The sequence below is a fragment of the Orbicella faveolata genome, unplaced genomic scaffold, assembly GCF_042242905.1.
Source record: "Orbicella faveolata isolate gen_17 unplaced genomic scaffold, um_ofav_v1 contig_1, whole genome shotgun sequence".
In the NCBI taxonomy this organism is placed as follows: domain Eukaryota; kingdom Metazoa; phylum Cnidaria; class Anthozoa; order Scleractinia; family Merulinidae; genus Orbicella; species Orbicella faveolata.
The window spans coordinates 9847996-9871329 of record NW_028301536.1 but is presented as its reverse complement, the minus strand read 5'-3'; the positions used below and the strand labels follow the sequence as shown (position 1 = coordinate 9871329).

Genomic DNA, 23334 nt, shown 5'->3' with positions numbered 1-23334 from the left:
TTATTCTCTTTATTAGTCTTGATAACCCAGGTATACAAGGTAAAGAAATCAGATTTTAATGCAATTTTGAAATGCGTTTCATTCCGTCTCTCCTCCAAGGCTAGCGTGTAGTACTCTAATCTTCGCCCACTGAGAATTTGGCTCAACTGATAAATAAAAACAAAACAATAAGATAAAAGAGAACGAGGAATTTTGATGTCTTAGATAATGAAGGCCTAAAATGGCAATGAAACCATCACTACCCCAATAAGGACTGAACAAGTCTTGAAGTTCTATCGAAGTTTTTCAACAACTTTGTGGTAAATACTGGTAGTGCGATGTTGCAATGTTAACCAAATGCTGGTTGAGCCAGTGCCAGTAACAGGCTCTTATCTCCGAACATACAGCTGCAGATGTTTTAAGAGGCCTGTCCAAACGGGAAATGTTTGGCGACCAAACACTATCAAACATTGTTTGGTGACCAAACATTTTACCGTTTGGCCACCTTGTTTGATCGTGTTTGGTCGTGTTTGATAACATTTGAAGACCATCAAACAAGTTAAAACTTTTCTTTTGTTCTCGTGTTGGATGGGCGATGTTTTGTTCGCTTGGACAGCCGTATCAAAACATGTTTGGCGCGCGCATACGTACCACGCGTGCTCAGCGGCTTGTATCCAAAGTTTGATCTATTCTCGTCCCCTGAGCCCACGATCCTTCTGGCCTGCGGCAGGGATCAAGAGCTCTGGCCAGACCCGATTTTCTGAGCATGCGCAGAGTATTCGTTTCGTATTCTCAGCCAATCAGATTTGACGGGAAGTCCGTGAATCACGGACTTCCGGTGTTGGACCAGCCCAGAGCTCTCGATCCCTGCCGCAGGCCAGAAGGATCGTGGGCTCTGGGGACGAGAATGTGTTTGATCAAACATGTTTTAACCGTTTGGCCACTCCCTTCAACATCAGCATGTTTGGTCACCAAACAATGTTTGATGATGTTTGGTCGCCAAACATTTCTCATTTGGAAAGACCTTTAGGTTATGCTTTCGCTAACGACGTCTAAGGAATTCTCTCTTCAAAGTGATAAAATTAAGCTCTTGGTATTTAAAAAAAGTTTCCAGCGAGTCAAGTGCCTTTCCACATTTCATTTGCTCACCTGGGTGATCGATCCCAAGAAATGTCATCAGTTGTGCTGCTTCATTCTCCTCCCATGCTGTCCAATTCTCCACAGAGACAGAGGTTAAGCAGTCCTGGAGACACGATTAAGTTAAATTCACTATTAATGGTAATGATGGCGACAATGACAACAACATACAGTTAAGAATTAGTTCACGCTTAGCGTGCTTCTATCGAGTTATGGATGCACGCGGAAAAGTTTGGAGAGCACGAAAGAAGCGTAAGAGTTGCTCGAGGCGACAGCCGAGAGCAACTCTAGCCTCTTGAGTGCTCTCCAAACTTCTTAAGTGCATCCATAATTCGACATACGCACAGCTAAAAGCATGAACCAATTCTTTTATAACATGGCGACAACAACTAGGGCACAAAAACATGTTTTATTTGTGATTGACTACAAAGTTCTCACAATGCACGGTGAAGAAAAACAATAGACTGTTCACAGCCTCTCTATCTACGCACGCGAAAGAAAAAGCGAGCGCGAGGCACCCGGGGGTGGGGGTTGTGATTTGCGAGCGAAGCGAGTAAGAAGAATAAAGAGGCTGTAGATAGCCTGCGAACAGGCTCCCGGCGAGGACGGAAAAAAATTTCGGCGAGCGCGAAACAAAAGAATTCGGAGAGCAAAGCGATCGGGGCGGGGACATATCCGCCCTTGGTGATAAGCCTGTAACAAATCAGTCAATGAGAGAATTAGACCTGTCAAGAAGCTACATTTTTGGTACTTGCAAACAGTTCTAATCGAGCTAATCAAATAGCTGAGGCCCTGTTAGGGGGGGTACCCATGTCCCCTGTCTGAAATTCGCCACCAGCCATGTCGGCATTTCACAAGATTCCTATGTCGCCTGTCGGAATTTCGTCTCAGAGGAGTTGTGTCGGGAAATTTGACCTTGTTCAATTAAAACGAAGCTACACGTATAACACATCGTAATACCTTTGTTTATTAAAAAAAAAAACCGACAGAGTGCTCTCAAGTCTCACGCATTGAGCATGAGGCTCACGCAAACGAATTCAATCTTGCGCTCTTACGCTGAAACTATTATTTCTTACGCATTGAAGGTTCCTTGCTGTTTTAGTTAACTACATATATAATTAAGTATCTCTTTGGATATAATTTACTTCTTGTATGCTTTGCACTTGCTTCGAACATTTTTCAGCACTAGAAATTCTTATGCAAAGCCAGCATTTCTCCGGTCAGTAGGTTTAATGATTACTTTATGGTTACTTTTAAAGCATCACATTTCGACTCAGAATGAAGGAAAAGACTTCTTAGCTACTTCAATTTTTCAAAATTTTCTAAGGGGCTGGGGGCATGCTTTCTAAGGGCTTGGGCATGCTTTCGAGCACTGAAGTTGCTAACCTTCTAGGGGATGTGGGGGCATGCTCCCCCCGGGAAATTTTGAAACTTAGACGCTTAGAATTGCTATTTTCAGCCATTTTCCAGTCAGTATTTGGACCTAAAGTACAATCGAACCTATGACTATTTTTACCATGTTTATGTTTAACAACCGTTCTTTAACTCAAAATCTCAACGGCCTCAGTCAGATAACCTCTCCTATCTATAATCTTCCTTTGAATTTGGCGTAACCCTTATCTTCTGCTGAAGACGAGAAGACCTTGGCAGCTTTCCCCTGTCTCTCTTTTCCTTCCATAATGCCATTTGCTGATAATACAGCTTGATATTCTTTTACTGGTGACCCACTAATAAAAATATGAAGCAGACGGTCGAAGATCTCTTTCTTTTTTCCTTAAGCGTGTTTTTAGGCGTTTTAGGGCACTACTCACTCAGCTGAAAGTGAGAAAAAATACTCAGCAATGACGGACTCGATTTATTCGACGTGGACGTTTTAGCATATATAAGAAAGCCTGTGTTTTCGGGTGTGTTTCACGATCCGTCGACATCGCGCGTGAGAGAGGAAAACACATTTAAAAGTCTGGAAATTAGTCTTCACTTCAACTCAGACGTTTAAAACAATCGATACATTCTCAGTTCCGAAATTTGTTGTCGGTCTATCTTGCCATTGGTGTCGCTTTCCCTATTTCGCTGGAGTAGTCTGTCGTTCGTCGCCAATTCATAGCTCTCATGTCGCCGTTTCGAGGCCACGTCGCTTGTCGGAATTTAACCCTAACAGGGCCTCATAGCTGGGTCGAGCATCATAATATAGAGTGCAAGTAGGCAACATGTTCACGGAATATTTCAAACTTAACTTTGTCCCTCCAGAACCATTAGTTAGAGAGCTTAAAACATATTTTGCAATACTGAAATGAGCCTAAAGAAATTATAAGCACATGATAGAGGCGTCAAACTCTTCGAAGCGACAAGCAGATAACAGCGAAAGTCCGGAAACCATGCTTTGACCTCTAAAAAAAAAATTGCTATAGCACCGCCAAACGGCTCCACTCCACTAGCTTCTACTTAAAATTCTTCCTCGTGACAGAGCATAAAGTACCCTTGAGAATCACTTGTGAAATAACGAGAGGTCGAGAGACCGAAACTTAAGCTAATTCCTCTGAAATAAAAGTGACAATAGATTTTTGTTCAAACTTTGTCCACTGAATATTTGTCATATGATAACTTCAATTTTGAAATAAAAAAGGGGGGGTGCCCATGCTCATTAAGGAGCAGTGCGGCATTGAAAATGCCCCATTTTGGCATTATTTAATGCTTATTATAAAAACGCATTCCCAGTAATTGTAAAATCTTTGTGAGCCCAGACTCATAACAAAACGCATTAAACTACAGTCAATACATTGTGTCGGACACAAATAAACATTTTAAGTTTGATTCAGACAGAAAGCTAAATCCTTGATTAAAAATTTGAACCAAATTTCTTGACGTGGTTACCCACTGCAAAATAGAAAAGACCACAGTGTATCTGCTATTTTTCTTATTCATTCAATTTTCAGCAATAGAAATTAGATCAGTCTTTCCTCATGCGAAGCTTATGATTAGTTGATTACAATGACTGGAAAAAAAAATTGGGGTGCCCATGCTCGTTGGTGAGCTAGAGCCATTTTTCAACTGAAAGAGCTCAATATCAAGGCAAATCCGTTATGTTTTCAATATGCGCGTGCACGAGCGCGCGCTAATGACGCCATAAATTATGCGCAGTAAGGATGCGCAATGCAAATGTGAGGAATGACCTTAAAAGAGAACGGCAAATGCACTATTGTAACGAACCGTTGGAGTTGTATAATTTTACAAAGATCTGTCAAATATTCATCTCAAAGATGTCAACAATCAGCCATTTAACCAATCATATCATGATACCAGGAGCTGGTATCAGAACGGCGGCATCAATAGAATGTCTACAGGCTCCCTCGCTTCCTTTGCGCTCACCGGGAGCCTGTTCGCAGGCTAGGCTGTAGACATCTTTGGTAAAAAGTGGATTTATTAAGCTCCTCCCGCTGCTATCGCCTTGTAATTATTAACAGCTCCACCCATTGATCGATAGGCCATTTGCATGATGGCGTCATTTGACTACAACTACCAGAATCCTTCACTTTTTCTGTTTCTTATGCTAACTAGTGAAATTGTGCTAATTAGGAAAATTGTTATTTAAACCCCACTGGGAATTAAATAATAAATAAAAAACGAAAGGAATTCTGGTAGTTGTCGAATGACGACAACGTGCAAATCTGCTATTAACGAAATCGGACCAATAAAATTTGAGCGGTAAATTGCTTCCTTAATTACAAGTATCAGTTTGTAAACAACATCACGTTCGTGTTTCGAGAATGTCGTCTCACAAGACTTCTTCAACTCCAAGAAAAGCTGCTGAAAAGGGGAGAAAGCCGAAATCAAGCGCTCCTTCCGATTTTTTTTAGGATATGCGCTACCTCTTTTGCTATTCGCTTGGGGAGTCTTGGCAAGATGTCTTACATATCTGCGGGGAACTTATTCCGAAGGTGTTACACGGTGTGGCTCTCGTCAACTACAATGAGCGTGACACAATTGTTAGCAGAAAATCTTCATTCTCTAACATATTTTAGAATTTTGTATCCAACAAGTCCTCTGCTGTCTTCCGAAAACAAGCTTGTATTTCGCTTCGCCAATCAGCAGAAGCCCGCCCTCCTTTGTCTCCTCTGTTGACTGAGCGATGAAAGGAATCCTAAGCTCTTTCATCTCTCCTGATTTGTTTCAGCATTCGTACATTTGCATTTCTTTTGCCGTTACGCAGAGTTGATATATCAGACTTTCCTAAAAGCCGGTCGGCAAAATTGCAACAACGTCTTCCGACCGAAGAAGATGAACAGCAGCCTCTATCTGTTCATCCTTGAGTCGGAAGAAACGCTGAAATTTCTCTTAACAGGATTCTATTTTAAAAACAACCGCTCTATTACGAATCACGGCACGTGTCAGTGATGACAACTGCTACAAGCCGCAAAACGCACCTGGGGCCCGTTTCTCGGAAGCCCCGGAAACTTTTCGGGCCCGTAAAGCCATGTGTATCTAAAAACGGAGAAGTGTATACGCCTGAAACGTCTTGTATGAAGGGAACTTCTCTTCATATTAAGGATATGTGGATAAAACAGCTCTGTAGTCGTAACATTTGAGATTTTGCTATGGCTTTACGGGCCCGAAAAGTGTCCGGGGCTTTCGAGAAACAGGCCCCTGGACGCAATCGTGATCAGCCGTTGTCAAGGTGGTGACACTTTTTCGCTTCTCAACCAATGGGAATTTTCCGTTTCTGGAGAAACGGGGAATTCACTTTTTTCCAAAGATGTCTACAGCCTCTCTATTTTTCTCGGTCTCCACCCCTACCCAGTCAGGTCTTCCGTTTTGCGCTGGCGTCCAGTTCTCTCGCGATTCTATCCACGAGTACGATCAAAGAAAAATACAAGAAAATAGAAGAATACAAAAGCAAAAACCGACACAACGTAGGATGATTTTTTTGAAGGTGTACTTTATTTCGGCTGGCCAAACCAGCCTTCTTCAGGTACAATGAGAATTTTATATCGGGACGGGCAGGACGTGCCTGGGGACGTGTATTTATGTAACCGATATTTTCGTAATATCGGAAATACGTGAAACTAATTGACAGTGTAAATTAAAGAGAAGCATATGGTAAAATAAAAGAACATAATAAAAGAACATAATAAAAGGAAACAAATGGAAACAGTTAATATGTTTCTTCACGGACGTTCGGACCATCACGATCAATTGTTCTGCCTTTTTGAATTAAAAAAGCTTCCCTGGCCTTACGGATAGGGTATCGGTTCGAAAAGATTTTTTCGATGGGGATTAATAGTGTGTCGTTAGCAGTGTGGTTAGGAGAGGACAGGAAATGTTCGGCGGCTGTAGCAGGTTTAGATTTGTTGTTAGCGTTATCTATGGTACGGCGGTGTTCATTAAATCGGTCTTTTAATCGTCGTTTCGTCTCTCCTATGTATTGTAAATTACAGCGGTTACATTGAATCATGTAGATGAGGTTTTTAGTGTCACAGGTCAGGTTAGATTTTATGGGGCGCGTTTCCCCGGTAGAAAAGAGGGTATATGTAGTAAGTCCGTGAGAAATGTAGGGACCAGTAGCACATTTTTTGCCACAACGGAAAGAACCAGAAGGGAGTTGGGGATTAGAAGAATTAGAAGTGAGTTTAGCTGTAACTAGTAAGTCACGAAGGTTAGGGGAGCGTCTGAAGGCTACAACAGGCAAATGCTGAAAAACACTTTTGCAGCGGTTAGAAGAGAGCAACAAATTGTAATGTTTTTTGATGATGTTAGAGATGTGAGGAAGTGACGGATTGAGGGTAGTTATAAATGGTATACGTTTAGGTTTGTTGACGTCTTTGGTTTGTAAAGTGAGAAAATAGAGGGCTGTGAACAGTCTAGAAAAACAAAGGTCATTAGGATCCTAACTCGCCACCATCAGTTGAGCGACGGTTGAGCGAAAACGCTTAACCTGGTTTCTAAAATCGTCAATGAAAAATTCACTTCTTCGAATTAATTATAATGAAAATGTAGGCAGACAAAGTGAAAATTACTCAATGAAAATGTTGACAAACAAAGTCAGAATACTCAGGTTTAAGTAAACATCTTAGCTTGGCAAAAGTCAAAGGCTTGAAGAAGAGTTTGGATTGTTCAGAATAATCTTCACATTGCCGAAACTTAAAAAAGGAACTCGCACTAAACTCGACGGAAATTTTGCAGCCAAAATGAAGCTGCACACGTCATCTCATATACCCACGGCCGTGAGTACATAGAGATTTCGTTCATGCGCGCTATGTTATAATGCGCTAGGAGATTTTAATACCTTTTGCATTGTTTTCTTTACGTGAAGATCAAACCGGAAAGAATAAGATGTGACAGCCGCACGCACAAAGAACTGAGCCACAATTTAGAAATCTGAGCAAAATAAACCAACTTAAAGTGCATGAATTTTCAGTTGACTGCATTACTCACTTGCAGTCTGTCGGTGCAAAGAAGAGCTTTCTGATTTTCAAGGTTTTCGCAAACGAGGGTGAGCAAACAGGCAGCAGAGGAACGTCTCTGAAAAAGTGTTTTACACAGAGGCCTTCATTAGAACATGGCCACCATTTTATAAAACAACGGATTTGACCAAAAGTATAAATTTCGGTTTTTTCAGTTTAATAGGAAGCTTAAGCGAGCCACAACGACGACGGCAACGAGAACGTCACCAGACAAAAAGTTTAATGAGCAAAACAATGGCCGTGCACGTGCGTTATAAATCTTTGTACATTTCTTTGCCGTCCACTGCGAAACAACAACGTGAAATGACCAAGTTCCGCGTAGTCGGAGGAACCCGGACGGCAATGGCTAATTTTTCGTCTTTCCATTTGCACCTGGACGCTGTCATTGCATATTTAGCCTGAGCACGTTTTTAGAGCCATTGGCGTACCGAAAAATTCTAGACAATCGCAAATTTCGCGGGTAAAATATAAATTCATTTTTGACAAAGCGTCGTCCTCGGCGTCGCCATCGTCGCTTAAGCTCCTGATATCAGAAGTGCGTCAAGCTCGTTTAAAGAATCTGTGTCTTGAACGAAATGCTACTGAACTACGCGAGCAGTAATGATAGGAATGTTCTACACTAGTTGTTGGAATTATTTGAGTATCGGAACATGGTAATTGAACCTCGTGCCATACAATTCGCGTGAATGCGAGTGATATTCGAAAATTCTCTCCAAATTTCACGAGTCTTTAGACAAGTGCAATTTGAAAGAATTTTCAAATATCACGAGTAGTGTAAATCCTTAATTGCTCCAGCTTTCCTACGATAACTCATTTATTATATGACTGAGAAAATTACGAAGGCGCGTGGGTTCATTTGCACTGCAGTGCAAATAAAAAATTAACATAAATTTGCCTGGTCTCAGCCCAATCACAATGAAGTAATTTCCCCAGTCAAAAAATAAGTAGTAGTAATTGGACCGAATGGAATACAATTCAGGGAGTAATTGCGCGAGTAATTTCGAAATCGGACAAGCACGAAGCACGAGGCCGATTTGAAAATACGAGCGCGATTACTCCCTGAATTGTACGACACGAGGTCCAATTACTAATTAATCGTATCTATAACAAATTTCGGAATTAAAAATTGTTTTGGGAAGTTCTTTTGAGCGAAAATGTCTGTAGCGCTTTTCATAAGTTTTGAAAATTGTAGGAAACATTGCGAAGGAAGCCATTAAAGCGTGCGAAATTGACGTGAAAATCACATGGGGATCCAATTATAGGTATCCAATTACAAAAAGTTCAAATTGGATTCCTGTAATTGGACAGCCGCGTGATCGCGCGCCGATTAATAATGGTGATAGGACTGAGTGGAGTCCAATTCGGTCTGTAATCATACGAGTGATTAACAAAATCGGACGACCGAGAAGCGGGAGTCCGATTTGTTAATCACGAGTCTGATTACAGACCGAATTGGACGACGCGAAGCCCTGTTACCAATTAATCAAAACTATGACAAAATTCGAGAAAAGAACAAACCATCGATTGAGCGCTGAACGATTAAACGTCGTTATGAATGCCGAAAAACACAGCAGTTTACTCAACAAAGTGCACCGCAACGGCGCGCGCAAAATGACGCGTACTGTCCAATTACAAACATGACACGTACACTGTCCAATTAATGCTCAAATCGGATTGCTGATAGCCAATCACGTTCGAGAATTTTGTTATAGTCTTGATTAAGTGATTAATTTCAAAGCTGCCCCACGTTGAGTGCTCGTCCGATTATGAAATTTTAAAAATGTCTGTTTTCTCCCTTACGAATTGTCAGTTTCCGTTCGTTTTAATTTCCTTTTTAACAGGTTTAATAAGTGATTACTGCATGGTTTGTTACATTGTGGCAGGACAAAAGTTCAAACATTTTAGAGCAAAGCAAAGTCATAGATTTTCCGTTTGTGGGCACTCGTTGTTTATGTCTCACCAGGGCGGATAACTCTGATTCCGTCGTGCTCAAAACTTCTGTAAGTTTCTGGAGAAGACCATAACATCTAAAACCAAATCACGAGACTTGTTTGATTATACCGACCTTGATGTATTACTTCTAAATCGAGAAAGGATGAAGAGAGTTAATCCCACATCTAGGTCTTATTCCCTAATGCATGTCAAGTTGTTTTTACATCACCCCAGGTCTCGCGGAAATCTAAAAGTAGCCAATCCTGTGACACGGGTCTTGCTCAAGTGGACAGCGGCCTTAACACACATTTTTATCCTCTGCGACACGAAACACTCTCTTATTATTCACCTTAGATTACGTTAATTGTAAATTTCCTTGGCTGTAGTGAGCTCCAGTCGCACCTTTTGGACACCATTTAATTTACACCAAAAGATATGCTTCTGTTTACACTTATAAAAGAAGTGGTTATTATTCATCGTGGTTATACAGATAACTATGTTTGATCTTTGTCTCACGATGAAGAGTCTGGCTATCAATAGTTGATCGGGACCATTCGTAATATCAAGAGATTATCAAGGTAAGAGAGTGAATCCCCCATATAAGTCTTCTACCCAAGGTAATCCCTCTTAACCCTTTGAATACCAAACTTTCGCCAAAAAATGCCGTTTTTAACCGTTTAGTCAGGTTTTTTAGCTGCCATGACGCTAAATAAGCCTAATTTTTGCTTGAAAAGCATTTTTTTTACTAAAAGGAGAGATTTTTCGAGGATTAAGTACAAAATTGAGCAAAACTTCAATTACGGGCACGCGCATAAGCCATTAACCGTTCTCAATTTCGTTTGTTGGCCCTTTCCTTTCTGTTTTTCTCTGCCCTTTTACACTGGCTACCTTTTGCATTGTATGTTCTTTCTGCAGTGAAAAGTTGGGTGTTAATTACGGGCGAAGCCTAGAAATGGACCTTGATCGATCATAGGCGTTGTGGACTATTTTACCACCGTTTTTGCACCAAAACTGATAACCTTGTTTTTCGATTTGCGACGTCGGAATGTCGTCGATATCTAAACATGACCATTGTGCGGAAAGGGCTAGCCTAGCACTACTATCTGCTTATCAAGAATATCTGATGACACTTAAATTGATGACGTCACAAGTGGTACAAAGAGCACGACCATTAATTACGCATATATGCGTAGTTGGTATTCAAAGGGTTAAACTTTAGACATGGTACCCAGTTCTTCCGAGGATAATACTCGCGCGATGCGTAGACAGCCGAAGCGACTTTCTCGAAATTACTTGAGACGAAATGGCAGGAACGTCATTTTATATGTTTTGGTTTCGTTTCATACCAGAGATGTTTTCTGCACTCTCAGCCGCCTTTTTAGTGCAGAGTGCACTATTGGGATGATTATGGGAGCTGCCTGCCACTAAGGAACTAAGCCGCTATGGCGCTATGGCGCTATGGCCCTATGGCCCTATGGCGCGATGGCGTTAAGGTGTAAACTTTAATGTTTGTTTAATTAATTTCAATTAATTAATTAGTCTAGAGGCAAGGAAGTAGTGGGGGTAGGGTGGGAAAGGTACATGTGTACTCTACGTAAAACACATTTCATCACCGTCACTAAGCTTTGAACATCGCAAAGCTATATATTTGTTTCAGGTAACCCCTTGCTCTCCTTGTGGTACCATTCTCCTTAGAACAAAACTAATTTGCCCTAAACGCATGCGTAGATTAGTTAGCGTTCGTGGCTTCTATATTAGGTGAAGGATACACTGCATACGGAATCACGCACAAATGTTGAGTGGTTTTCCTTATGGTAGAGCTCAACATGTAAGACGCATGCGTCTTAGCATCGTTAGTGTTATACACTATCTTTCCACGCGGTATTTTATATATCATGTCATGTGACCAAGGACGGCAGTTATTTTTCAGGTAGCGCCAATTGTCCCTTTTTACTGCAAAAGTGAAACGGTACTGTGGCTGCGTAGCTTTTAGAATTACACACAGGTCGGTTCAACAAATATCATCTGCTGTTTTCAATCTACAATAGTGTGCTTGTCAGGGTTCAAATGTATTGCTTCTCCTTAGCGGCTTGTTTATTTCTTGCCTTAATTGTGTCTGTAAGAGAGACCAAAAATTTCCCAAGTTAGTGGCTTTAATACTCCGCAAATTGAAAATTTGTAACAAAAGAAACCAGGAAAATGCTCAAATATTGCTGCAGACACCGTGATACCTGATGAAAGCGCAAATTAATTTAATCAGTCTTTGAGGAGACTCATTCATATTGGCCAAGTAGCGCTGTTTATCTTCAATACTTTTCGTTGAAATGCTTCTCTGCCATCAATATCGTTGTGTGTTAATTTTGAATTTTTTTATTGTTAACAACAAAGGTGGCAACAGAAAAAGAAAGTGGTATTTCGTGACTATCTGATAATTAAAATAGTTCTTGTTCATCGGTAAAAATTTGCATTTGTAGTAAAACAACATCGTTTCTGTTCCGTTTCTTCATCACTACATCAGATATTTAACTTTCATTCATTTATCTCCAAAAAACAAGGACATCTTCCGTATGTTTTGGAGAAAACAAGGGTTTCATATTACATGCCTTTGCGAGGAAAACAAAAGTATCACGGTACAAAGTTGGCGTGAAGAGCTAAATTATCGCGTTTGCTGCTTCAGCGTATTATTGAATTTAAAATGAACGAAAATCAACGTAAAACACCAGTAGTAATTAATTTGTGCGTAATTTTTGGACCTTGAATTAAAATACGACCTTGAAACATACACGCTGCAAAGAGGAAAAACCGTAGCAGACTACCAAGGTAGACACAAACCGGAAGTGAACCGAGCAGGGGTGAGTACTTATGGGACTACTGTACCAGAGCTATCAATTGCGCTCTGCACTATCTGAGTTGTCTCACTAGTTGTTAAGGCAGTCTTTCGTTTGTTTTGCGTTCGTTTGGCTGTTCATTATTTTGCCGTTTATTCGGTTTTAGGAAGTTTGATTAAGCAATCTTCAACGGTAACGGCAACGAGTACAGTGGCTGTGTAAGCGTGCGTTATAATTGTTCGTTCATTTCTTTGCCGTTGTTTACAAAAGGTCACAAAACAACGACGGGAAATAGCCACATTTCTTTTTCGAATTTTGACAATGTCTTACATATTCTGTTTGGGATATTTCTGACTGTATAGACGAACTGAATGAATCTAAATTCTCGCGAGATTCGTAGGTTGAATAGTCGTTTTTTGTTGTTTTTTTTTTTAATCGACGTTGTCTTTGGCGTTGTTGCCGTTGCTGCTTAAATTGCTTTTTACTACTTGGACAGCGAGCGTCTGCCTATACTCTCGACCATCTGTTTGTTCGGTTGCCTAGCTTGTGTTTGGGCGTTTGTTTGCTTTGCACTCGTTTGTCTAAACGTCGCTGCCGTTCATTCTGTTGTTATTGTTTGTGCAGGGGATATCCGTCTCTTATTTAAACTCCTATCAAAGTTTCGAAATGTATTAAAACATACCGAGAGCCGAAGCTCCTTTGCTTGTAATCAAAACATCAAAGAAGACATCTCCACAGCGTTGGAGGTTTTCCTTTGCATTGAAACGAAACGAAACATAAACAGATCCTTCACGAAAACATCCACCCAACGCGCGAGTAATATCCTCGAAAGAACTCCGTACAATGTCTAAAAATAACTTAAGAGGGATTACCTTGGGTAGAAGGTTTATATGGGGGATACACTCTCTTGTCTTGATAATCTCCTGGTAATATACATATGTCGACTTATTCTTGCATTATGATTGGTCCCCTGGTTCTTACTTATGATGATTTAGTAAACAGACTTAGCGTCATTTAAAAAAATAGATTCCATGCTGCCGTGAGCCTGTTCAATAATTAGTTCTAGTAGCTCTTAGTGGCTGATCCCAGAAGGCGTCGAGATGGCAAGAACATCATGACAAACCCGGCTATCTCCTTGTGTTCCACATTTTTGTTCTTACCACGTCTTGACACCATCTGTGGAACAGACGCACAGCAACAAGGGATCTATTTGTTAAACTGCAGGCCTGGGTTGTTCGAAGGTGGATAACGCTATCCACCGGATAAATCATTATCCAGTGGATAGCGAAGTTTGTTTTGCCGAAACAAATCCGCTGGATAGTGATTTATCCGTTGGATAGTTTTATTCAGCCTTCGAACAACTGGGCCCAGGGGCCCGTTTCTCGAAAGTCCCAAAATGTTTTCGCACCCGGAAAGCCGTAGCAACATCTTAAACCTTGTGATTACAGAGCCGTTTATTCACATTTTCTTAATATGAACACAGGTTCCCTTCATACAAGAAGTTTCAGGCGTATACACTTCTCCGTTTTTAGATACGGATGAACTAAAAATGGCTTTACGAGCCCGAAAGGTTTCCGGGGCTTTCGAGAAACGGGCCCCTGGCTTTGGATATCTTTTTCCCCGATGATAATAACCTTGAAGTAAACCTTGATAAACTTGGGCAATCAATCCAAGAAACCGATGCCAACCTTTCACTGAAAAGTTTCTGGTGAGAAGTCTTGACATACCTTGCTTTGTCCTGGTTATCTTTGTTGGCGAGGCAGATTTCACTTATTGCTTGAATCGTAAACTGCAAAATACACTAAATTACCTCGAGTGTAACCTCCACCTACAAAGCTCAGTACCAGTGGGAAGGGGAATTTCTGATTTCATGCGTAAGGTTTCCACGGTATTAAGGACGTTCGCACTAATTGTTTCTGCGCATCCTTACACGCAAATTCACACACCACGTCATGCATGAGCGCGCGTGTTACGTAATAAAATGAACAATGATAGGGCAGATGGCCATTGCTACAGCTTTGCCTGGATTTAACGATCTTGGACGTTCGGTGACCCCTATTTTTCTTTCCAGAAACAGATTTTATTTACAATTATCTCTACATTGTCCAAAAATAAACAAAAAATCATTGTGGGAAGTTAAAAATTTGAAGATTTCTGTCCACGGGACATCGAATCCTGCCATCTTGCGGCTGCAAGGCGCGCGAAACTATGATCGTTAAATGCGAACTTGTTCGTTAAGGAACCTCACCAGTTGACCAAATTCACTTAATAGGTCCACTTAAACAATATTTGGCAGAGAACATTTCACATCAAAGTTCTAATTGCAATATTTTTGGGCTTACAGACACTGTGGCCTTATTCGCTAACGAAGGCCGAGTTTTTCAGATTTAGGGTGTTCTTCCGGGCATGTTCTCTCCAAACGAAGTCGGTAACCCCCCACCATTTTTTTGCATTTCTGACATAACTAACTCATCATCGTACAGTGGTTAAATTCTCAGAAAAAAAATCAATGTTGGAAAATTTTCGCGCGAACGTCCTTAAACTAAGTAACCTTGACAAAATAACTTAAAATAACCCCTTATTCGCTTGGTTTAAAAATAAAATTTATACGATTATTGCATTATACATGTTAAACCATCAAATGAGAAATGTATTAAATTTTGTATATTATACATTTTTCTTTTTGTTATGCTTCAAAATATAGCACTTCGTAAATCTTATTTTTTGGCAATTGTTTAGCGTGTGTAAATGCATATGGATTTGATTAGTATGTAGTATCGAACACTGTATATTTCTACCTGCCTTCTACACAGGCTTTTCTTATATTTATCTCATCGCAAAGGAAGACTGGGAGTGAGCAATAAGGCGAGAGCGGGAGCTGGTAGTGAGTGAGGAGCGCGAGCGCAGGGTGCGATGGGAAGGAGAAATTGAGGGAATCGCTCCCTGCACACGCCCTTCTCACTCGCTACCAGCTCCCGCTCGCGCCTTATTGCTCACTCCCAGTCTACCAATCGCCCTATGCGCTAAGATAAAAATAAGAAAAGCCTGTGTAGGAGGCAGAGCCCGTAAGGCGAGTCAAAGTATAACATTTATAAGCAGAATAGCGACTGTTTACAGTTTGCGCAAGGACAAATATTGAAACAAGGTGAAATCCTTTTTTACTTTCGTTGATCTTCCACATAAATGGAGGCTTTGTGAGGTATTTTTTTGTCTAGTAACATTAAAAAAGTGGGGTCTAGAAATAAGGTCTTCGTACCATTTTCAGGGCAGTAGGCTCATTGAGATTATTCAAGACGCTTAGTAAATTGACGAGTTGGTTTCCTGCAAACTTGGCTGCTGATTTTCCTCCTATAAGAATGAAATAAGAATAAAAAAATGCTAATGCACCCTTGCATCGAGAAAGTATGTGAATGGAGTGCCAGTCGCCAACTTTACTCGGCACTTTTCCTGCTGGCCTCTGCCGGCCAAGTATACTTTTGAGAGTAACATATGCCGCTTTCCATTCTAAGCTGACACACTTGCAAGAGAAAGTCATAGTGTCTCATTTCTGGCTGCTGTGTAGCACTTTCGTCTGATGCACTTACAACTTAAACTAAGAAACGTCCTAGTCCTATATATATCATAACGTTTTATGAAAGACCTCTTTACCAATCATAACGGAAGTTAAGCACGGAAGGCAAGTGCACGGAAGTTAAGTGCACGTTTATAGGTGCTTAAGCTACTCGAAAGGTGCTGCAAACTGAAGTTATTGCGTTTGCGTGAACATTCCGGTCAACACAGAAGGCAGTAACAAAACTTGAAATCAGTTTTCAAGCCAGTGTATTATATCATTATCTGGGACTCTGCGCCTGGTTAGCATGTGGAACAGGCGGTTTATTGCAGGGCGGAATGCGAAGCACGGCAGGATAGCGAGCGAGGAACTTACAGTCTTGCTTCCTGCTCGTGTCTCGCGCTTTGCTATCTTGAAATCTCCTAACCTGTTCTACAGGCTAGGACCTAATGTGAGACTCGACGGTCTTTCCCTTAGCAAACTTACATAAAGCATGTCGAACTCGAACCTTGGACTTGTCATTTGATCAGTCGCTCGATTCAGTGTATTGATTATTGAAACTATTGATAAATGCTGTATTTTGGTTTACAGTGCCTCACACTTCACAGGTGTACACAAGGAGAAATATTTGGACAAATATCTTTTTTGTAACTTGCAATGCGGGCAAACATTCCAGCTAGGGGATAGTAAAACTGTTAGTCGCTTCATAGGACAGAAACCAGGAAGAATCCATGTCGCGTGAAATGGATTTCTTGTCACCTGAACTATGATGTCGATGCTCCGTGTGCTAGTCTATGGAAACCAGTAGAAAGTACCGTATAATTTTTCTGGCTCGAGTGACGTACTATCTTTGTGATATATACGTTTTCTTTACTGGAGTTCATAAGGCTGTTGTAACACGTACCTGACCAGGAGAGATGACCCAGGTCTTTAACCGCTGACAATGGAGGAGAAACAAAGAATGCTGGTTATTATTCAAGATCCGTTGTCAGTTTAGCTATCTTATGTTTTGCAGTTTTCTGTAAGTACAGATCGTCTTGCTTTTCACTCTAATTAACTCAAGTGAGAGCTTTCGATCAACATTTTCAATCACGTTTTCCACATTGCGTAAGTGAGTGTGTACTTTGATTGGACGACATTGGTGTTTGCAGTTTGCTCATAACTTTTTTCTGTTGGATTGTGGGTGATGACTTATTTTTATTTTTTCTTGTTTACAATGTTTTCCCCTAATTTACCGTGGACTGTTGATGTTGAAGACCGTGCATTTCCTAACCCGGACACTGACTACCACAGTTTTTCAGTCAAAATATCAATTCTGCTCATTCTGGATTTGCTCTCTTCTACGCTAATTGTAAAAATTATGCTCTATATATGACTGGATTTACGAAATGTGTGCAAATGAAAGTCTCGTTCCTTTGCACCAGGTGAGCTACAGACCTTGACTTAACAACATTTAAGAGCCTGAAAAACTAATCCTAGCCACTCCAAGCAATGGAAAAGAGCAGACAAGTACCGAAGATAAAAATGACTGACATTCTTTTGCATTTTTATATCGACTACTTTGGAGCTGTAGGCTGCAGGTTGCTTCAGGTGTTCATCAACACCTGTCTCCGTCAGATTCTGCCCATCAGATGGCCAGACCGTATCTCTAATCAAGAACTTTTACGGAAAAAAACAGGCAGGAGCCCATCACCGTCACCATCCAGAACAGAAAGTGGAAATGGATCGGGCATACCGCTACGCAGAATGATCAGACCAGCATCACACGCCAAGCCTTGGATTGGAACCCTCAGGAGAAACGGAAAAGAGGGAGACCAGCCCTGACATGGAAAAGATTAACACCGAATTCATAAGTCCAGTCATACATAGACTCAGGCAATTTTTCAAACACCAACAATAAGATCAAGCAAACAAACAGAACGCCTCCAACTTGCACACAAAAACACACAGTTGAATGCATTGTTCTGAACTGCAATGCTGGAAAACCATACTCCAATATCAAAATTGCCCTACGAAGACTGGGAAGCAGGTTTACTACCTTGTGTTCTTTCGGTAATGTCAGGTGAAGAGCCGAGTCTCTTCGTGGCAATGAGAATGTCTCTTTCAAATAAATTGTCGTCAACCAGAGCGCCTACATCCTCCAAGCGAGTCACTGCAATAAAACGCAAGATTATTGCTTGCAAGTTCAGATGTAAGCCTATTTGTCCAGCGTTAAGGACACGTTTCTCTAAGCATTACCCTGTGGAAAAAATAACCCAGAAGAACCGTTGTAACAATTACTTTACAGGTGGCTGAACACCTTTACAAATCAGGAAAAAACGAAACAAAACAAAACAAAACACAGTGTACATATCATCTTATGGCTCACTCACCACCAACATTTGTTCGCTGTTTGAATTCTTGAAAGCCGGTTTTAAATGTTTTTGAAATCCACTCCATAGAAGCAAGATGGTGCATACGTTTGATAGAATGTTTAAAAACGATGCGCTCGGCGTCATAAAAGCGCCATAGAAGCGCGCGTTTCTATGGTGCCGGACAGTGGAGACCTGGGGCCTGTTTCTCGAAAGCTTCCGTAAATACCGGGCCCGATAACTTACCGGGGCGGATAACGGGAAACTTTACCGGAACAGAAATAGCGTTTCTCGAAGCACCCGTAAATTTTCCCGGTACTTACCGGGCCCGATAAAATAGCGGGTTGTTACCAATCTCTAGCGCGCGCATCACGCTCGTTCGGGAGAGAAGGAGAAAGACTTGGGAGTATACGTATTCGACACGTTCGATTCTGATCGATTCTGTTGTTGTTGCGACTGTGATGCTTTTTGAAAAACACTGCGAAGTTTAACTTCGAAGTTATCGTTGCGTCAAAGGAGAGCAACTGAGAGAGATCGTCATTTTGCATGGTCATATTATTTGAAAGTGATGATCAATTGCCTTTTGTAGCTCGATTTGAAGACTTCGATCGACAATCTCGCTCTTTTCTAGGAGTCTTGTCATTTTCCGTGATTCATTCTCATTCAAAATGTTCACAGAGCAATCAAACAAGATTTGCGGACCGCCGAGGAAACAGTGTGAACTTGAGAGCTTGAAATTTAGCTACAAACACTTATTTCAGCAATTTATACTGATACGAATTTCGCTTTAGTAAGCGTACAGAATATTGGGAATAAGGAAGGATCTTACTAAAATTTTTAGGCGTGATTTAATTGTTTTCTCCGGCAAACATCAAGCGTAATTTTCACTGATCCCAAATCGACTGTTCTAGCATAAAGCAAGCGAAGATCAATGGAAATGCGACTGAAACAATTATGTGATTGGGGAGAATAATTTTAATGTTCTTTATTCTCGTTTATCTATCGTAAGTACAGTGCGCTTCTTCGTGTTTCATCTAGCTAGAAATGCTATAACCAGCATTTGACAGCATTTGTGCACCGCGCCTAATGCGACTCTTCGCGATCGCTCTATTATGTTTGCTTTTTGTAGAATGTCTGTTTTCTAATTTCCTTCTCCAAAAAAAGTAAAAAAAAAAAAAAAGCTGCAATTTAAACACAGGAAACAGGTTTGGCTTGCAGTAAGATCAGGTTTGCGTGACGGGAACCCATTTTGATGTTCATACAAAAAAGCCATTTCGAAAACGCGAGGCGAGTGATCGGCGTTTACATGACATTGTTTATCTATTCATTAATTTTTTTTCCCGCCGTTTGTTGGTTTTGAAAAACAATAAAAACAAACGCCTTCAAACTGTAAAAAATAAAACAACAACAACAATTATTAGTAATAAAGTGTATTATCGTTTGTCTCACGATGTAGTCACTCTGAGATGTAGATCGCGACGTTTCGACTGCTTACTGCTAGTCTTCTTCAGGCGATAAGGTCGACTGATTGCACGGTATCATTTATATCACAAAGGTCGGCTGTGATTGGTGCATTTCGATCCTCCTATTGTTCCATTGTTCCGGCGAGTAGCTGTTCCCTCAGTGGTCCGCTGTTGTACCGTTCTCCTGTTGTTGTGTTTCTTGATCGTGGGCATCCACGCTTCAGGAATTTCAATTCCACTATCCCTGTTGATGTTATTAGGGTGAAGTCTTATGTGAATAGCTTCCTTGACCCTACGTGTGTACCAGTGAGGATCTCGATCAATAAACATGACCTCATTCCAGATAGGATAGTGGCTGGTCTCGTGGGTGTGTTCAGAAACGGCGGAGGTCTGGAAGCATGGATGCCCACGATCATGATGGTATTGGCTGAAAGACTCGTGTAAAGTTTGTCATCAGTCATTGGTGGGTTTCGATCCGTCTATTGTTGGTCAAATGGTCGGTTTTTGGTCCGTGTATTGTTAAGTCGGTCTGTTAGAATTATATTTACCTGGGTTTCCGGAGCCAGCGGGCAGCTTGTCGCCGTGTTTCTCTCCAATTCCTCCTTTAGCTCCTCAACGAGCCACTCTATTCTTGCTCGTGAGAGCCGAAATCGTTCAATGACTTCCCATATCGGCTAGAAAGGGGAATCTTTGAAACAAAAAAAGTCCGCCCACGGCCGCCATTTTGTTTGGTTTTGCAACATTTGTAACTCTCCGGTAACTTTACGGGAGGTCACGACCTCCCGTAAATTACCGGGCAAGTTACCGGAAAAATTAACGGGATCGAAAATAACGGGAGCTTCGAGAAACACCCGAAACGTTTACGGGGACTTACCGGGTGACTTACCGGGCCCGATAATTTGCCGGGTCTTTCGAGAAACAGGCCCCTGGGGCCTGGGGCCCGTTTCTCGAAAGTCCCGAAACTTTACGGGCTATTTTCGGGTGTCACGATTCCCTCTGTATCTCAAGAACGGAGGGGACTTAAGTCGTCAAACTTTACGGTCAGTTTGCTTTTTGTTATCTTCAAAACATGTTGAAAGATCGGCTTTCCTGAACAAGCGGTTGGTAGGTTCACAAATGGCTTTTCGGGCCCGTAAAGCCATTTTTAGTTCATCTGTATCTAAAAACGGAGAAGTGTATACGCCTGAAACCTCTTGTATGAAGGGAACCTCTGTTCATATTAAAAATATGTGAATAAAACAGCTCTGTAATCATAAGGTTTAAGATTTTGCTGCGGCTTTCCGGGTGCGAAAACATTTCGGGACTTTCGAGAAACGGGCCTCTGAGGCCCGTTTCTCGAAAGTCCCGAAATGAACTAAAAATGAACTGAAAAATGGCTTTACGGGCCCGAAAGTTTTCCGGGACTTTCGAGAAACGGGCCACTGGAGATTAAGGACCCGTTCTACTAATTGTTGAGAGGATTTACAAAACTTCTCTATTTTGAAATTCACAGTTTTAAATTGCAAATTACATTTGAGAGAATTTTCATACATCACTCATGACGAAATTCTCAATTGCACTCGCAAATTCGTCCATTTCCCAAAAACCTCAGGTTTAATACTCCCGAAATAGAATTTCGGCTTCTTGAAATAGTTGATCAAAGCAAGATTTAAGTGGCGAGAAACCCTTAGCAGAAATCTGTAAACTGTGGGCTAATCTAGACGTATATGTAATGGTCACATTACGAGTGATATTTGAAAATTCACTCAAACTGTATTCGCTGCTGATACGCCGCAACTTCTTCTCCAAAACGAGCCTGATTTGAAGGGAAGTCTCACAGGCCTCACACGAGTGGAGCAATGTGATTAGGAGGTACAGCGGAAAGCGTAACGGCGATAGCCCAAGGTGCCAGCACTCTATGCCGTTGTTTGTTTTTATGGATTTCATAAAGATGCTCCACGATGACGGCGGCAATGTTCTGTCTAATATCCAGGCTCTGCCAGCGTGCTGCATGAAGTCTTGAGGCTTAGGTGCATGAAGTTGCAATTCCCTGTAAGTGCGTTTACAGTGCAAAGTAGCTATATGGAGTCTACTTTCGGGGCGAGGAAAAATACTACATAACTCGCAAAAGTGTATCGAGAAGCGAGAGACCTGAACAGGTACCGACAAACTAATCTGAAAAAAGCGCTTCCATGGTCCATGCTTCCATGTGATCTGCTGACAGAGCGAACTAGTCGTTCGAAATGTCGTATCATAGTATCAGATGCTAAAATTTGGCTTCAACAAGAGCCGCTTTTTAATTTTTTTATGAAACAAAACTCAGTATTTTTGGGAGTTTCTAAGATCGTTGATGGTTTCTATCTATACTTAGGGTGACTGTAACCATAAGTATATTGTTTGATGATATATCGCTTGTGCTATTTCGTTTCATCCAGGGATTTGCCCAGAGGCGCAGCATTCTCCGCGGTGTGTCAAGAAACCGAAGATAACTTACCAGCATGCAAGTTGCGCGTGTCTCTCAAGTTACCCTGGGTGCCAGAGGTTTTTCTTGCGCGGTTTCCGGAGTCGGTTATGCCTCTATTGCCTTCGGCCGTCGAAGCGAAGCGAAGTATTTTCGTCCACCGCTCGCGAGAAAAAACCTGCGGTACCCAGGGTACTCTGAAGTCCGCTGCTGATCAGATATGGGAAGATTATAACAACGGAAAACTAGTGGCAATTTCAAAGAAGAACTTGTTGAGAGGAAGGACTGCAATATCATCTCGCTTAAGAATGGGTATTGATATTACAAAACAGGAATGCGAACGGGCGAGTTACATTTTGGCTGGTAAAACATATTTTTGTTTCTCTTTTAGCATTGATTTAATCTATGGAGCAAGCAACGAAAGAAATTATAAAGCTACAGAAAGCCGGTTGTTGGTAACAGGAGAGGGGACGCCTCACCAGTCGAAAAATAGATGAGTGGATTTTACCAATCGCAGGGAATTCAAAAGTCAAGGACGATCGCTATATTTCTTTATTTTTGGCCCCAACTTTCCTGGTGAAACTTGTATGCCTGAACAATGTTACGCGAATGATTTGGAATTATTAACTAAACGGCAGCGTTAAGCAGCGTTAAATGGGGAGGCTGATCGAGAGCTAAATGCTCACTTTCTGGGTTGTATTTGGTCAGGAAAGTGTTAGAGAATGTCTTGGCGCCGGCCTTAACTAGTTTACCTAAATGGTACAAAATACTACCAAAGGGAAGGAGGCTGTAAGGATTGTCAATGCAGAGCAGGGTAACAGTAACAAACTGGTTTATTTAATTCTTCGGATTACAGCACTCAACAGCACTAAGCTTCACTCACGCTCTTACACAAGTACACCGGAAATTTCCAGAAACTTCTTTAAAGAATTCAATAGCATTGTTGCAAGGCTTCTAAATCGGATATTACTCGAGAAATTGGACATTCCAGAAGGTTTTAGTTTACGGCTGAATAACTTCCAGCTCGAGATTTTAAATAACAGCAACAAGCCATAAATTTTGCGAAGGATTGGAATGAAGTACATTCTTCTCCTGTGTGATTTCCAAAATGTTGACTACAGTTGTGCAGATAAAAAATATAAACGGTACCGCTAAAATCTGTGATTTTAAAATGATATTAACTTCAAAAGATCGCA

The 23334-nt window shown here is 41.2% G+C and overlaps 1 protein-coding gene and 1 long non-coding RNA gene across 2 annotated transcripts; both read right to left on the bottom strand.

Moving 5' to 3' along the window:
- Positions 1-11: 11 nt before the first annotated feature.
- LOC149118017 (armadillo-like helical domain-containing protein 2) lies at positions 12-18644 on the bottom strand. The gene is made up of 9 exons (XM_089288447.1): positions 18257-18644; positions 17923-18036; positions 16789-16821; positions 15591-15682; positions 14062-14123; positions 9535-9601; positions 7546-7632; positions 1129-1222; positions 12-146 (listed from the first exon to the last, which is right to left on the bottom strand). The coding sequence occupies exons 1-9, from the start codon at positions 18339-18341 to the stop codon at positions 79-81; spliced, it is 702 nt and encodes a 233-aa protein (XP_089144573.1). The 5' UTR covers positions 18342-18644; the 3' UTR covers positions 12-78.
- LOC149118018 (uncharacterized) lies at positions 2720-4412 on the bottom strand. Its single transcript, XR_016206848.1, has 2 exons — positions 4287-4412; positions 2720-3637 (listed from the first exon to the last, which is right to left on the bottom strand). It is a non-coding gene; the product is annotated as an uncharacterized LOC149118018 (long non-coding RNA).
- Positions 18645-23334: the final 4690 nt, after the last annotated feature.

Bases quoted from the DNA above. Each gene is read 5' to 3' on its own strand.
- LOC149118017 (XM_089288447.1), bottom strand. From the start codon at position 18,341: ATGCACCATCTTGCTTCTATGGAGTGGATTTCAAAAACATTTAAAACC. The intron at 1,223-7,545 runs GTGAGTAATGCA...TCGTGTCTCCAG, and splicing joins TTTGCACCGACAGACTGCAA to GACTGCTTAACCTCTGTCTC. The intron at 147-1,128 runs GTGAGCAAATGA...TTTATTTATCAG, and splicing joins TCTTGGGATCGATCACCCAG to TTGAGCCAAATTCTCAGTGG.